Source organism: Oncorhynchus nerka, linkage group LG5 (assembly GCF_034236695.1).
Source record: "Oncorhynchus nerka isolate Pitt River linkage group LG5, Oner_Uvic_2.0, whole genome shotgun sequence".
Taxonomy (NCBI): Eukaryota; Metazoa; Chordata; class Actinopteri; order Salmoniformes; family Salmonidae; genus Oncorhynchus; species Oncorhynchus nerka.
The window spans coordinates 9,208,760-9,223,471 of NC_088400.1; the positions used below are offsets into that span (position 1 = coordinate 9,208,760).

The window sequence follows — 14,712 nt, forward strand, 5'->3', positions numbered from 1 at the left end:
TTCGGGGTAGTCTCCGGGGCCTTCAGAGTATACATACACCTTGACTTATTCCACATTTTGTTGTTACAGCCGGGATTCAAAATGGATAAAATAATCTCACCCATCTATCAGTTAGGATCACCTCCTTTTTATTTTAAGAATGTGAAATGTCAGAATAATAGTAGAGAATGATTTATTTAAGCTTTTATTTTGTTCATCACATTCCCAGTGGGTCAGAAGTTTACATACACTCAATTAGTATTTTGTAGCATTGCCTTTAACTTGGGTCAAATATTTCTGGTAGCCTTCCGCAAGCTTCCCACATTAAGTTGGGTGAATTGTGGCCCATTCCTCCTGATAGAGCTGGTGTAACTGTGTCAGGTTTGTAGGCCTCCTTGCTCGCACATGCTTTTTCAGTTCTGCCCACAAATGATCTATAGGCTTGAGGTCAGGGCTTTGTGATGGCCACTCCATTACCTTGACTTTGTTGTCCTTAAGCCATTTTGCCATAACTTTGGAAGTATGCTTGGGGTCATTGTCCATTCGGAGGATCCATTTGCGACCAAGCTTTAACTTCCTGACTGATGTCTTGAGATGTTGCTTCAATATATCCACATAATTTTAGATGATGCCATCTATTTTGTGAAGTGCACCAGTCCCTCCTGCAGCAAAGCACACCCACAACATGATGCTGCCACCCCCGTGCTTCACGATTGGGATAGTGTTCTTTGGCTTACAAGCCTCCCCCTTTTTGCTCCAAACATAATACATTTACATTTTACATTTAAGTCATTTAGCAGACGCTCTTATCCAGAGCGACTTACAAATTGGTGCGTTCACCTTATGACATCCAGTGGAACTGCCACTTTACAATAGTGCATCTAAATATTTTAAGGGGGGGGGGTGAGAAGGATTACTTTATCCTATCCTAGGTATTCCTTAAAGAGGTGGGGTTTCAGGTGTCTCCGGAAGGTGGTGATTGACTCCGCTGTCCTGGCGTCGTGAGGGAGTTTGTTCCACCATTGGGGGGCCAGAGCAGCGAACAGTTTTGACTGGGCTGAGCGGGAACTGTACTTCCTCAGTGGTAGGGAGGCGAGCAGGCCAGAGGTGGATGAACGCAGTGCCCTTGTTTGGGTGTAGGGCCTGATCAGAGCCTGGAGGTACTGAGGTGCCGTTCCCCTCACAGCTCCGTAGGCAAGCACCATGGTCTTGTAGCGGATGCGAGCTTCAACTGGAAGCCAGTGGAGAGAGCGGAGGAGCGGGGTGACGTGAGAGAACTTGGGAAGGTTGAACACCAGACGGGCTGCGGCGTTCTGGATGAGCTGTAGGGGTTTAATGGCACAGGCAGGGAGCCCAGCCAACAGCGAGTTGCAGTAATCCAGACGGGAGATGACAAGTACCTGGATTACGACCTGCGCCGCTTCCTGTGTGAGGCAGGGTCGTACTCTGCGGATGTTGTAGAGCATGAACCTACAGGAACGGGCCACCGCCTTGATGTTATTTGAGAACGACAGGGTGTTGTCCAGGATCACGCCAAGGTTCTTAGCGCTCTGGGACGAGGACACAATGGAGTTGTCAACCGTGATGGCGAGATCATGGAACGGGCAGTCCTTCCCCGGGAGGAAGAGCAGCTCCGTCTTGCCGAGGTTCAGCTTGAGGTGATGATCCGTCATCCACACTGATATGTCTGCCAGACATGCAGAGATGCGATTCGCCACCTGGTCGTCAGAAGGGGGAAAGGAGAAGATTAATTGTGTGTCGTCTGCATAGCAATGATAGGAGAGACCATGTGAGGTTATGACAGAGCCAAGTGACTTGGTGTATAGCGAGAATAGGAGAGGGCCTAGAACAGAGCCCTGGGGACACCAGTGGTGAGAGCACGTGGTGAGGAGACAGATTCTCGCCACGCCACCTGGTAGGAGCGACCTGTCAGGTAGGACGCAATCCAAGCGTGGGCCGCGCCGGAGATGCCCAACTCGGAGAGGGTGGAGAGGAGGATCTGATGGTTCACAGTATCGAAGGCAGCCGATAGGTCTAGAAGGATGAGAGCAGAGGAGAGAGAGTTAGCTTTAGCAGTGCGGAGCGCCTCCGTGATACAGAGAAGAGCAGTCTCAGTTGAATGACTAGTCTTGAAACCTGACTGATTTGGATCAAGAAGGTCACTCTGAGAGAGATAGCGGGAGAGCTGGCCAAGGACGGCACGTTCAAGAGTTTTGGAGAGAAAAGAAAGAAGGGATACTGGTCTGTAGTTGTTGACATCGGAGGGATCGAGTGTAGGTTTTTTCAGAAGGGGTGCAACTCTCGCTCTCTTGAAGACGGAAGGGACGTAGCCAGCGGTCAGGGATGAGTTGATGAGCGAGGTGAGGTAAGGGAGAAGGTCTCCGGAAATGGTCTGGAGAAGAGAGGAGGGGATAGGGTCAAGGGGGCAGGTTGTTGGGCGGCCGGCCGTCACAAGATGCGAGATTTCATCTGGAGAGAGAGGGGAGAAAGAGGTCAGAGCACAGGGTAGGGCAGTGTGAGCAGAACCAGCGGTGCCGTTTGACTTAGCAAACGAGGATCGGATGTCGTCGACCTTCTTTTCAAAATGGTTGACGAAGTCATCTGCAGAGAGGGAGGAGGGAGGGGGAGGAGGATTCAGGAGGGAGGAGAAGGTGGCAAAGAGCTTCCTAGGGTTAGAGGCAGATGCTTGGAATTTAGAGTGGTAGAAAGTGGCTTTAGCAGCAGAGACAGAAGAGGAAAATGTAGAGAGGAGGGAGTGAAAGGATGCCAGGTCCGCAGGGAGGCGAGTTTTCCTCCATTTCCGCTCGGCTGCCCGGAGCCCTGTTCTGTGAGCTCGCAATGAGTCGTCGAGCCACGGAGCGGGAGGTGAGGACCGAGCCGGCCTGGAGGATAGGGGACATAGAGAGTCAAAGGATGCAGAAAGGGAGGAGAGGAGGGTTGAGGAGGCAGAATCAGGAGATAGGTTTGAGCAGAGGGAAGAGATGATAGGATGGAAGAGGAGAGAGTAGCGGGGAGAGAGAGCGAAGGTTGGGACGGCGCGATACCATCCAGTAGGGGCAGTGTGGGAAGTGTTGGATGAGAGCGAGAGGGAAAAGGATACAAGGTAGTGGTCGGAGACTTGGAGGGGAGTTGCAATGAGGTTAGTGGAAGAACAGCATCTAGTAAAGATGAGGTCGAGCGTATTGCCTGCCTTGTGAGTAGGGGGGGAAGGTGAGGTCAAAAGAGGAGAGGAGTGGAAAGAAGGAGGCAGAGAGGAATGAGTCAAAGGTAGACGTGGGGAGGTTAAAGTCGCCCAGAACTGTGAGAGGTGAGCCGTCCTCAGGAAAGGAGCTTATCAAGGCATCAAGCTCATTGATGAACTCTCCGAGGGAACCTGGAGGGCGATAAATGATAAGGATGTTAAGCTTGAAAGGGCTGGTAACTGTGACAGCATGGAATTCAAAGGAGGCGATAGACAGATGGGTAAGGGGAGAAAGAGAGAATGACCACTTGGGAGAGATGAGGATCCCGGTGCCACCACCCCGCTGACCAGAAGCTCTCGGGGTGTGCGAGAACACGTGGGCGGACGAAGAGAGAGCAGTAGGAGTAGCGGTGTTATCTGTGGTGATCCATGTTTCCGTCAGTGCCAAGAAGTCGAGGGACTGGAGGGAGGCATAGGCTGAGATGAACTCTGCCTTGTTGGCCGCAGATCGGCAGTTCCAGAGGCTACCGGAGACCTGGAACTCCACGTGGGTCGTGCGCGCTGGGACCACCAGATTAGGGTGGCCGCGGCCACGCGGTGTGGAGCGTTTGTATGGTCTGTGCAGAGAGGAGAGAACAGGGATAGACAGACACATAGTTGACAGGCTACAGAAGAGGCTACGCTAATGCAAAGGAGATTGGAATGACAAGTGGACTACACGTCTCGAATGTTCAGAAAGTTAAGCTTACGTAGCAAGAATCGAATTGACTAAAATGATTAAAATGATACAGTACTGCTGAAGTAGGCTAGCTGGCAGTGGCTGCGTTGTTGACTTTGTAGGCTAGCTGGCAGTGGCTGCGTTGTTGACACTACACTAATCAAGTCGTTCCGTTGGGTGTGATAGTTTCGACAGTGCTGCTATTCGGGGGCTAGCTGGCTAGCTAGCAGTGTTGATTACGTTACGTTGCGTTAAAAGAACGACAATAGCTGGCTAGCTAACCTAGAAAATCGCTCTAGACTACACAATTATCTTTGATACAAAGACGGCTATGTAGCTAGCTATGTAGCTAGCTACGATCAAACAAATCAAACCGTTGTACTGTAATGAAATGAAATGAAAATGTGATACTACCTGTGGAGCGAAGCGGAATGCGACCGGGTTGTTGAGTGAGGAAGTTCAATTCGGTGGACGTTGGCTAGCTGTTGGCTAGCTAGCAGTGTCTCCTACGTTAAGGACGACAAATAGCTGGCTAGCTAACCTCGGTAAATTAAGATAATCACTCTAAGACTACACACTCTAAACTACACAATTATCTTGGATACGAAGACAGCAAAGACAACTATGTAGCTAGCTAACACTACACTAATCAGGTCATTCAGTTGAGTGTAATAGTTTTTAGTGCTGCTATTCGATAGACGGTGGACGTTAGCTAGCTGGCTAGCTGCTGGGCAGATAGCAGTGTAGACTGCGTTCAATATGGCCAAACAGTTCTCTTTTTGTTTCATCAGACCAGAGGACATTTCTCCAAAAAGTACAATCTTTGTCCCCATGTGCAGTTGCAAACCGTAGTCTGGCTTTTTTATGGTGGTTTGGAGCAGTGGCTTCTTTCTTGCTGAGCGGCCTTTCAAGTTATGTCAATTATAGGACTCATTTTACTGTGGATATAGATACTTTTGTACCTGTTTTCTACAGCATCTTTACAAGGTCCTTTTGCTGTTGTTCTTCGATTGATTTGCACTTTTCACACCAAAGTACGTTCATCTCTAGGAGACAGAACGCGTCTCCTTCCTGAGTGGTATGATGGCTGCATGGTCCCATGGTGTTTATACTTGTTTATCCACAGGTACACCTCCAATTGACTCAAATAATGTCAATTAGCCTATCAGAAGCTTCTAAAGCCATGACATCATTTTCTGGAATTTTCCAAGCTGTTTAAAGGCACAGTCAACTTAGTGTATGTAAACTTCTGACCCACTGGAATTGTGATACAGTGAAATAATCTGTCTGTAAACAATTGTTGGAAAAATTACTTGTCATGCACAAAGTAGATGTCCTAACTGACTTGCCAAAACTATAGTTTGTTAACAAGAAATTTGTGGAGTGGTTGAAAAACAAGTTTTAATGACTCCAACCTAAGTGTATGTAAACTTACGACTTCAACTGTATCTAATTTACACAATTAGTCACACCCCTGAGTCAATACTTTGTAGAAGCATCTTTGATTACAGATTTGAGTCTTTCTGGGTAAGTCTCTAAGAGCTTTCCACACCTGGATTGTGCAACATTTGCCCATTTTTAAAAATATATATATTTTGTAATTATTTTATAAATTCATCAAGCTCAGTCAAATTGGTTGTTGATCATTGCTAGACAACCATTTTCAGGTCTTGCCATAGATTTAAGTCAACTGTAACACGACCATTCAGGAACATTCACTGCCTTCTTGGTAAACAACTCCAGTGTCTATTTGGTATTGTTTTACGTTATTGTCCTGCTGAAAGGTGACTTCATTTCCCAGTGTCTGTTAGAAAGCAGACTGAACCAGGTTTTCCTCTAGGATTTTGCCTATGCTTAGCTCAATTCCATTTCTTTTTTTTATGCTGAAAAACTCCCCAGTCCATTTTGATTACAAGCATACCCATAACATGATGCAGCCCCCACAATGCTTGAAAATATGGGGAGTGGTACTCAGTAATATGTTTGGGGAAAATCCAATACAATACTTTGTATTCAGGACAAAAAGTTCATTTCTTTGCCACATCTTTTGTAGTTTCACTTTAGTGCCTTGTTGCAAACAGGATGCATGTTCTAGAATGTGTTTTGTGTTCTAGAATCTGTACAGGCTTCCTTCTTTTCACTCTGTCAATTAGGTTAGTATTGTAGAGTAACACTAATGTTGTTGATCCATACTCCGGTTTCTGACCATTAAACTCTGTGACTGTATTAAAGTCCCCATTGGCCACTGACAGAACATCTAAATGTAATCCATTTTCAATTCAGGCAGTAACACAACATGTAGGATAAGTCAATGGGTGTGAATACGTTCTGAAGGGAATGTAGGTAAGTGACTAGGTAATCGGGATAGATATTAAGTGTGTGTGAGCATATGTAGTCTGTGTGTGTTGGAACTGTCAGTGTAGTATGTGTGAGTAGAGTCCAGTGCAAGGGTCAGTGTAAATAATAAAGGGGCTCAATACAAATAGTCTGGGTAGCCATTTTGATGAGCTGTTCAGCAGTCTGCTGGCTTGGGGGGTAGAAGCTGTTCAGAAGTCTGCTGGCTTGGGGGGTAGAAGCTGTTCAGCAGTCTGGTGGCTTGGGGGTAGAAGCTGTCCAGCAGTCTGGTGGCTTGGGGGTAGAAGCTGTTCAGCAGTCTGGTGGCTTGGGGGTAGAAGCTGTTCAGCAGTCTGGTGGCTTGGGGGTAGAAGATGTTCAGCAGTCTGGTGGCTTGGGGGTAGAAGATGTTCAGCAGTCTGCTGGCTTGGGGGTAGAAGCTGTTCAGCAGTCTGCTGGCTTGGGGGTAGAAGCTGTTCAGCAGTCTGCTGGCTTGGGGGTAGAAGCTGTTCAGCAGTCTGCTGGCTTGGGGGTAGAAGCTGTTCAGCAGTCTGCTGGCTTGGGGGTAGAAGCTGTTCAGCAGTCTGATGGCTTGGGGGTAGAAGCTGTTCAGCAGTCTGATGGCTTGGGGGTAGAAGCTGTTCAGCAGTCTGATGGCTTGGGGGTAGAAGCTGTTCAGCAGTCTGATGGCTTGGGGGTAGAAGCTGTTCAGCAGTCTGATGGCTTGGGGGGTAGAAGCTGTTCAGCAGTCTGATGGCTTGGGGGTAGAAGCTGTTCAGCAGTCTGCTGGCTTGGGGGTAGAAGCTGTTCAGCAGTCTGCTGGCTTGGGGGTAGAAGCTGTTCAGCAGTCTGCTGGCTTGGGGGTAGAAGCTGTTCAGCAGTCTGCTGGCTTGGGGGTAGAAGCTGTTCAGCAGTCTGGTGGCTTGGGGGGGGGGGGGTAGAACCTTTTTTGCAAAAACATGCCAGGTTGACTATGATATGATGTTGGTCATTGTTAGGTCACCATCAGATGAACTTTAACCTGACAGTCTCTGACATGTGGAACATTACTTATCAGAATGTCACATCCTTCAGTCTGGTTTAAACTGTGAATGAACTCTGAAAAGGTGGGAGTCGAAGCAGGTTATGGTAATGTTGTATGAATGTTTTCAGGGGGAGAAGGAGTGTCTGAACTCTGAGACCACAGAGTTGAAGCAGAAGGTTCGTTACCTGCAGGATCAGCTGCTGCCCCTCAGTAAACAGAGAGACTACCAGGAGAAGGAGATACAACGCCTCAACAGGGTCTCTATCGTGTGTGTGTGTGTGTGTGTACTGTGTGTGTGTGTACACTGTGTGTGTGTGTGTACTGTGTTCTAATTTACTGTCTCCCTCTGCCACCCTTCAGGCTTTAGAAAAGGCCCTGAACCTGCATCCTCCCCCGTCCTCCCAGCAGCCACCGGGCCAGGGCACCAGTGGTAACCATGACGACATGCCTAGTAACTTGAGGCAGGAGCTTCTCACTCAGATAACGGTGTTAAAGGAACAGGTCAGTTAGACACACTTAGTACCTAAGTTAATCCTCCTCCCTCAACAATTTAGTACCCGAGGTAATCCTCCTCCTCCCTCACCAACTTAGTACCCGAGGTAATCCTCCTCCTCCCTCACCAATTTAGTACCCGAGGTAATCCTCCTCCTCCCTCACCAACTTAGTACCCGAGGTAATCCTCCTCCTCCCTCACCAATTTAGTACCCGAGGTAATCCTCCTCCCTCACCAACTTAGTACCCGAGGTAATCCTCCTCCCTCACCAACTTAGTACCCGAGGTAATCCTCCTCCCTCACCAATTTAGTACCCGAGGTAATCCTCCTCCCTCACCAACTTAGTACCCGAGGTAATCCTCCTCCCTCACCAACTTAGTACCCGAGGTAATCCTCCTCCCTCACCAACTTAGTACCCGAGGTAATCCTCCTCCCTCACCAACTTAGTACCCGGGGTAATCCTCCTCCCTCACCAATTTAGTACCCGAGGTAATCCTCCTCCTCCCTCACCAATTTAGTACCCGAGGTAATCCTCCTCCTTCACCAACTTAGTACCCGAGGTAATCCTCCTTCCTCCTCCCTCACCAACTTAGTACCCGAGGTAATCCTCCTTCCTCCTCCCTCACCAACTTAGTACCCGAGGTAATCCTCCTTCCTCCTCCCTCACCAACTTAGTACCCGAGGTAATCCTCCTTCCTCCTCCCTCACCAACTTAGTACCCGAGGTAATCCTCCTTCCTCCTCCCTCACCAACTTAGTACCCGAGGTAATCCTCCTTCCTCCTCCCTCACCAACTTAGTACCCGAGGTAATCCTCCTTCCTCCTCCCTCACCAACTTAGTACCCGAGGTAATCCTCCTCCCATTGCTGTATCTACTCTCTCAGGTGAAGATCTTTGAGGAGGACTTTAGGAAAGAGAGGAGCGACAGGGAACGAATGAACGAGGAAAAGGAGGACTTGAGGAGACAGGTGGAGAGGCTGCAGGGTCAGGTGACCAATCTCACCAATCAGGTTAGGAGCTGCTTTCATCTGCTTCCTAAATGGCACCCCATTCTCTATGTAGTGCACATACCTATGGTCCCTGGTCAATAGTGCACTGTATAGGAAATAGGGTGCCTCTTGAGATGCAGACTGTTTCACAGCACTTTGCATTGACTAGGGAGGTTCTCATCTCCTCCACCTGCCATGTGTAGGTTTTCCTGATGTGTGTTCATCCATTTCTGTTGGTTTGTTCCTCTGACATCTTGTCCAGGCCCAGAGGGAGAGATGCAAGCTGGAGAGACTACAGATGCAGCATCATAAACAGGTACTGTAGTCACCGGGCCTCTTCTCATCTCCTGCTATAGACTGGTACTGTAGTCACCGGGCCTCTTCTCATCTCCCGCTATAGACGGGTACTGTAGTCACCGGGCCTCTTCTCATCTCCCACTATAGACGGGTACTGTAGTCACCGGGCCTCTTCTCATCTCCCGCTATAGATGGGTACTGTAGTCACCTGGCCTCTTCTCATCTCCCGCTATAGACGGGTACTGTAGTCACCGGGCCTCAGTCCCTTCTCATCTCCCGCTATAGACGGGTACTGTAGTCACCGGGCCTCAGTCCCTTCTCATCTCCCACTATAGATGGCTACTGTAGTCACCGGGCCTCTTCTCATCTCCCGCTATAGACGGGTACTGTAGTCACCGGGCCTCAGTCCCTTCTCATCTCCCACTAAAGATGGGTACTGTAGTCACCGGGCCTCTTCTCATCTCCCACCATAGACGGGTACTGTAGTCACCGGGCTTCAGTCCCTTCTCATTTGCCGCTATAGACGGGTACTGTAGTCACCGGGCCTCTTCTCATCTCCCGCTATAGACGGGTACTGTAGTCACCGGGCCTCTTCTCATCTCCCGCTATAGACGGGTACTGTAGTCACCTGGCCTCTTCTCATCTCCCGCTATAGACTGGTACTGTAGTCACCTGGCCTCAGTCCCTTCTCATCTCCCACTATAGACGGGTACTGTAGTCACCGGGCCTCTTCTCATCTCCCACCATAGACGGGTACTGTAGTCACCGGGCCTCAGTCCCTTCTCATCTCCCGCTATAGACGGGTACTGTAGTCACCTGGCCTCAGTCCCTTCTCATCTCCCACTATAGACGGGTGCTGTAGTCACCGGCCTCTTCTCATCTCCCGCTATAGACGGGTACTGTAGTCACCGGGCCTCTTCTCATCTCCCGCTATAGACGGGTACTGTAGTCACCGGGCCTCTTCTCATCTCCCGCAATAGACGGGTACTGTAGTCACCTGGCCTCTTCTCATCTCCCGCTATAGACGGGTACTGTAGTCACCGGGCCTCTTCTCATCTCCCACCATAGACGGGTACTGTAGTCACCGGGCCTCAGTCCCTTCTCATCTCCCGCTATAGACGGGTACTGTAGTCACCGGGCCTCTTCTCATCTCCCGCTATAGACGGGTACTGTAGTCACCGGGCCTCTTCTCATCTCCCGCTATAGACTGGTACTGTAGTCACCGGGCCTCTTCTCATCTCCCACTATAGACGGGTACTGTAGTCACCGGGCCTCTTCTCATCTCCCGCTATAGACGGGTACTGTAGTCACCGGGCCTCTTCTCATCTCCCTCTATAGACGGGTACTGTAGTCACCGGGCCTCTTCTCATCTCCCGCTATAGACGGGTACTGTAGTCACCGGGCCTCTTCTCATCTCCCGCTATAGACGGGTACTGTAGTCACCTGGCCTCAGTCCCTTCTCATCTCCCTCTATAGACGGGTACTGTAGTCACCTGGCCTCAGTCCCTTCTCATCTCCCTCTATAGACGGGTACTGTAGTCACCGGGCCTCTTCTCATCTCCCGCTATAGACGGGTACTGTAGTCACCTGGCCTCAGTCCCTTCTCATCTCCCGCTATAGACGGGTTTAGCTTGTCTTCACATGGCTGTGGTGATCCTAGTCCATTAGTACAGGTATTATAGGCTAACCCCTCAGTCAGACAGACCGGTTTACCACCACAGTCATGTGAAGACGAGCCCTATCAGTCTAGTTTCACATGGCACTTAAAGACATCCCTGAAGTAATGACAGCAATAGGATGGATTTTCTCCTGATAAGTACAAATAGCTGTGTGCTGTGCTTCACTTCCTGTCTGTTTTGAGGAGCACCGACTAGGGCTGTGCTTTACTCCAGTTATATCTCAAACTACTGGAACATTCCTTTGCCTGTCTGAAAACAACCCCCTCCGTATTTCCAGACGTAGATCAACTAGATCTGTTGTATAAATCCAAGTGACTGGGTGCTGTGCTTCCTCTACCTGCCTGCTTGCCCTGCTTTACTCTGCTATGACCGGGGTCACCGAGGTGTGTGTCCCTGTTGCCCTGCTTTACTCTGCTATGACCGGGGTCACTGAGGTGTGTGTCCCTGTTGCCCTGCTTTACTCTGCTATGACCGGGGTCACTGAGGTGTGTGTCCCTGTTGCCCTGCTTTACTCTGCTCTGACCGGGGTCACCGAGGTGTGTGTCCCTGTTGCCCTGCTTTACTCTGCTCTGACCGGGGTCACCGAGGTGTGTGTCCCTGTTGCCCTGCTTTACTCTGCTCTGACCGGGGTCACCGAGGTGTGTGTCCCTGTTGCCCTGCTTTACTCTGCTCTGACCGGGATCACCGAGGTGTGTGTGTCCCTGTGTTCCCTGGTAGGGCCAGCAGCAGCAGGAGAGGCGTACCTCAGACCCCTCCTCAGGCACCATAAACGTCTCTCTGAGCCCTCCCTACTGTGGTCCCTTTATGCAGGTGGCTCCAGGAGGAGGCCCGGGACAGGACATCCGGACAATACACCACCAACCCAGGATACTCAACATCGCCGCGGCCGCCGACAGTGTAGCGCAAACGGAACGTAGCGACTTCACACCGGTAAGGGTCCGTATCACAATAGATTTAATAGTGGAAACTGTTTTGCAATTGAAAACGAAAATAAGCGTTTTCTTATTGGACCTTTTGTCAGGTTGTCGTTCCCTATTTCTTCCGTTTTGGTTCCTAGTGAATATGATCCAGTGACCCAATCCCAAATGGACCGCTAGCCACTACCCCTAGATTATAGCGGCAGGGTAGCCTAGTGGTTAGCGCATTGGACTAGTAACCAAAAGGTTGCAAGTTCAAATCCCCGAGCTGACAAGGTACAAGGTGCCCCTGAACAAGGCAGTTAACCCACTGTTCCTAGGCCGTCATTGAAAATAAGGATTTGTTCTTAACTGACTTGCCTAGTAAAATAAAGGTAAAATATATATCTTTTTAAATAGCTACTGACAAAGACGGAGCGTGTTCCCTTTGCCACGGAGCAGCTACTAGTTGTTTTGGAGGCCTTGTCTGGGTTACCGTAAAGCACTTTGTGACAATTTATGTAAAAAAGGACTTATATGAATAAAAATGTGCTGTCATCGTTCCCCCAGCCCAGAGGCCCCAGGTGGGCCGGCGCCGGGGATGGTTCCAGACCTCCACCAGAGAACATGGGTACGCTGACACAACAGATGGCTGTGGTAAAAGGGTTGCAAACTTCTGGAAAACCTGGTTGGAAGATCAAGCAGGAAGCAGGAAATTCTGGATCCTCCAACCAGGATATCTGGTTGGGAAAAGTTACCTGAATATTTGTTTGTTGCAAAACTCTCTCTCTCTCTCTCTCTCGTTCTCTGGAGTGGCTGATTGCTTAAGAGCTAAACCTTTTCCTCTACTCTTGTCTATAGATCAGTCCACCGCAACTGGGTTTGGAAGAAGAGAGCGATAGAATATTGACCCTGGAAAGCACTAAGGTCCTCTCTACCATTGGTTCTCTCACCGTGGAGCCAGCTGGGTGGTAGCAGCATGAATCACTTAGTTTTCTGTTGACCAGGTGTGATTTGAACTATAATTTTCCTACTGAACTGTAGATATCCTGTTGTAATGTTGTTTATACTTGCCTTTTTTATAAGCCTACTTGTGAAACACTGTTTTCGCTATTCAGAAATATATTATAATTTAGATGCGTTTCTTTTTTAACCTCTTCATTTTTTGGAGGAGATTCAACATCTGCTTCATATGATTCTATGCAGGAACTGAAGTCATTTGTGTGTAATAGGTTGAAATGATCCAAATGTAATATTTAAGACAATATACCCATGAGATTATCGGCTATTGACGATCGTCCCACTTGCAAAATATGTAAAGTTTTTACAAAGCAGTTTTGTTTCTCGTAGGGTCAAAGGGGTCTTATTATCCCATGTCAATAACAACAAGTACTACTTGTATTCATTCCAACGATTTATATAATGAAAAAAGGTCAATTGCCTTGGAATTGGAATCTATAGAAATCGTAACCGTGGGATGTGTTCAGTACTGTTGGTGTTCTAGAACTCTACCACAAGTATAACTGTTCATACAGTGATTTGTTATAACACATTAAACTTGGGAAGTGAATTTAGCTGGTATATCATGCCAACAAAAAAAAATCATGATTGTTGTCGTCATTTTATTTATAATCTACTGTTTTTTTGATGGTTGCATTGACTAAATGTAAATCACTTGTCTTTTAGTAATGCTGTTCTTTCTGTTAGTGTACTCCCAATATATTATAGCTATTGACATTGTATGTTGGTTACACACATACATGCGCACGTACCCGATTGGCCAAAAATTACCGCTGTAATTTCAATGCAACACCTTTTTTGATTTAATTGGTTTAAATATTTGATCATCGATTTCAATATGTATTGCTATCCTAAGGTAGATCAGTCCTCAACATATTTACCCCCAAAGCTGTCCAGTCATATGTCTGGAGGATTGGGTCATAGGTCGTAGTGTATCCAGGCTTTGTCCCAATAGTCTTGAATGGCTTCCTTTCCTGACTTCCTTTCCTTCCCTAATGCTGACAGTTGATAGCACTACAGTAGGCCTGTTCTGGTTGCTGTAAACGTTAGCCTACCTGAGCACTCTGCTAGCAGAGTATGGTCAGTATACTGTAGGTGCTGTAATATGTGCATTTTATATTGAGTTAACGGGGTACAATTGGTCTCCATCATATTGCTTTTAACCTGTCAGTCATGTCTTTTTTTTCTTTTGCATCAGAGGAAATTAAGCTCTTTTTTTAAATTTTTTACGGAGAATCTGCTAACCCCTAAGGATCAGTCAGTCAGCGATTACCTCCGTGATAAACCACCTCAGCCAGACTCCCGGCCCTGGTCAAAAGTCCCTTTTCTATATAGGGAATAGGATGCTGTTTGGGCCACGTCCTTGACTCTGCTGGCTTCTGTCTCAATCCTGTAAGACCAGCAGCTCCATACTAATATCCTATCTATCCGGCAGTCCTGTGAGCCTCTGTGATACCGTCAAGAGCCGGTTTGAATTCCAAACCCAGCCTTGTACCTTACCCCAGGTACTTCTGTTGATCAGAGGATTGGATAGGTGTTGACAAAATGGCGTGGAGTTATTACTACTATACTTTACGATGTTTTGATATCTTCCCTGGTGTCTGGAGTTTTAAGGGGCGAGGGGTTGGTCACTACCCCCTAGAGCCACCAATCCTTCTGATGTGTGATTTGGTTTGGTGGTGAACTAATCTCCTGAATCAAAGCTACATAGGATTGCATATGTATGGATATTATAAACCTTTGTGTATGTTGCATTCAGACTGGTAAAGATGGGTGTTAATTCACAATGTTCACTGTAAATCCAGTTGGATCAGACTTATATTTTTAGAGACGTTAGTTTCCAGAATGGTTGAATTACTCTTTGAAAGGAATGCCTTGGTTTCTTTCCCCCTCTGGCAGTGGTCTTTTTCTAGTTTGTAATTCTGGAGTGTTTGCAGGAGGCAAAAAGCACATTACTGATGTGATGAGACTTTTTGTATTTAAACTGGCTTAATAAACATCTCCTAAATGTCTTTGTACGTCTTACTCTGGTGGTCATCTTCATTTAAAAAAAAAAAGTTTTCTTTGTTGACCTAGACATTTTGTGAAAGCATTTGAGTGGCC

At 47.9% G+C, this 14,712-nt stretch overlaps 1 protein-coding gene across 5 annotated transcripts in view; it reads left to right on the forward strand.

Annotated features, from left to right (window-relative positions):
• The window catches only part of LOC115115623 (TNFAIP3-interacting protein 1-like), a 40,628-nt gene extending 26,007 nt beyond the window's left edge, over positions 1 to 14,621 (forward strand). For 3 of the 5 annotated variants that reach the window (XM_065018316.1, XM_065018315.1, XM_065018313.1), the window contains 7 exons: positions 7,365 to 7,493; positions 7,597 to 7,737; positions 8,613 to 8,738; positions 8,980 to 9,033; positions 11,411 to 11,629; positions 12,160 to 12,220; positions 12,451 to 14,621. In XM_065018316.1, the coding sequence (XP_064874388.1) occupies positions 7,365 to 7,493; positions 7,597 to 7,737; positions 8,613 to 8,738; positions 8,980 to 9,033; positions 11,411 to 11,629; positions 12,160 to 12,220; positions 12,451 to 12,491 (771 nt within the window). In that variant the 3' untranslated portion in view covers positions 12,492 to 14,621. The remainder of the gene's footprint in view (positions 1 to 7,364; positions 7,494 to 7,596; positions 7,738 to 8,612; positions 8,739 to 8,979; positions 9,034 to 11,410; positions 11,630 to 12,159; positions 12,221 to 12,450) is intronic. The other 2 variants (XM_065018314.1, XM_065018317.1) reach the window with 2 other exon arrangements.
• The last annotated feature ends 91 nt before the right edge of the window (positions 14,622 to 14,712 follow it).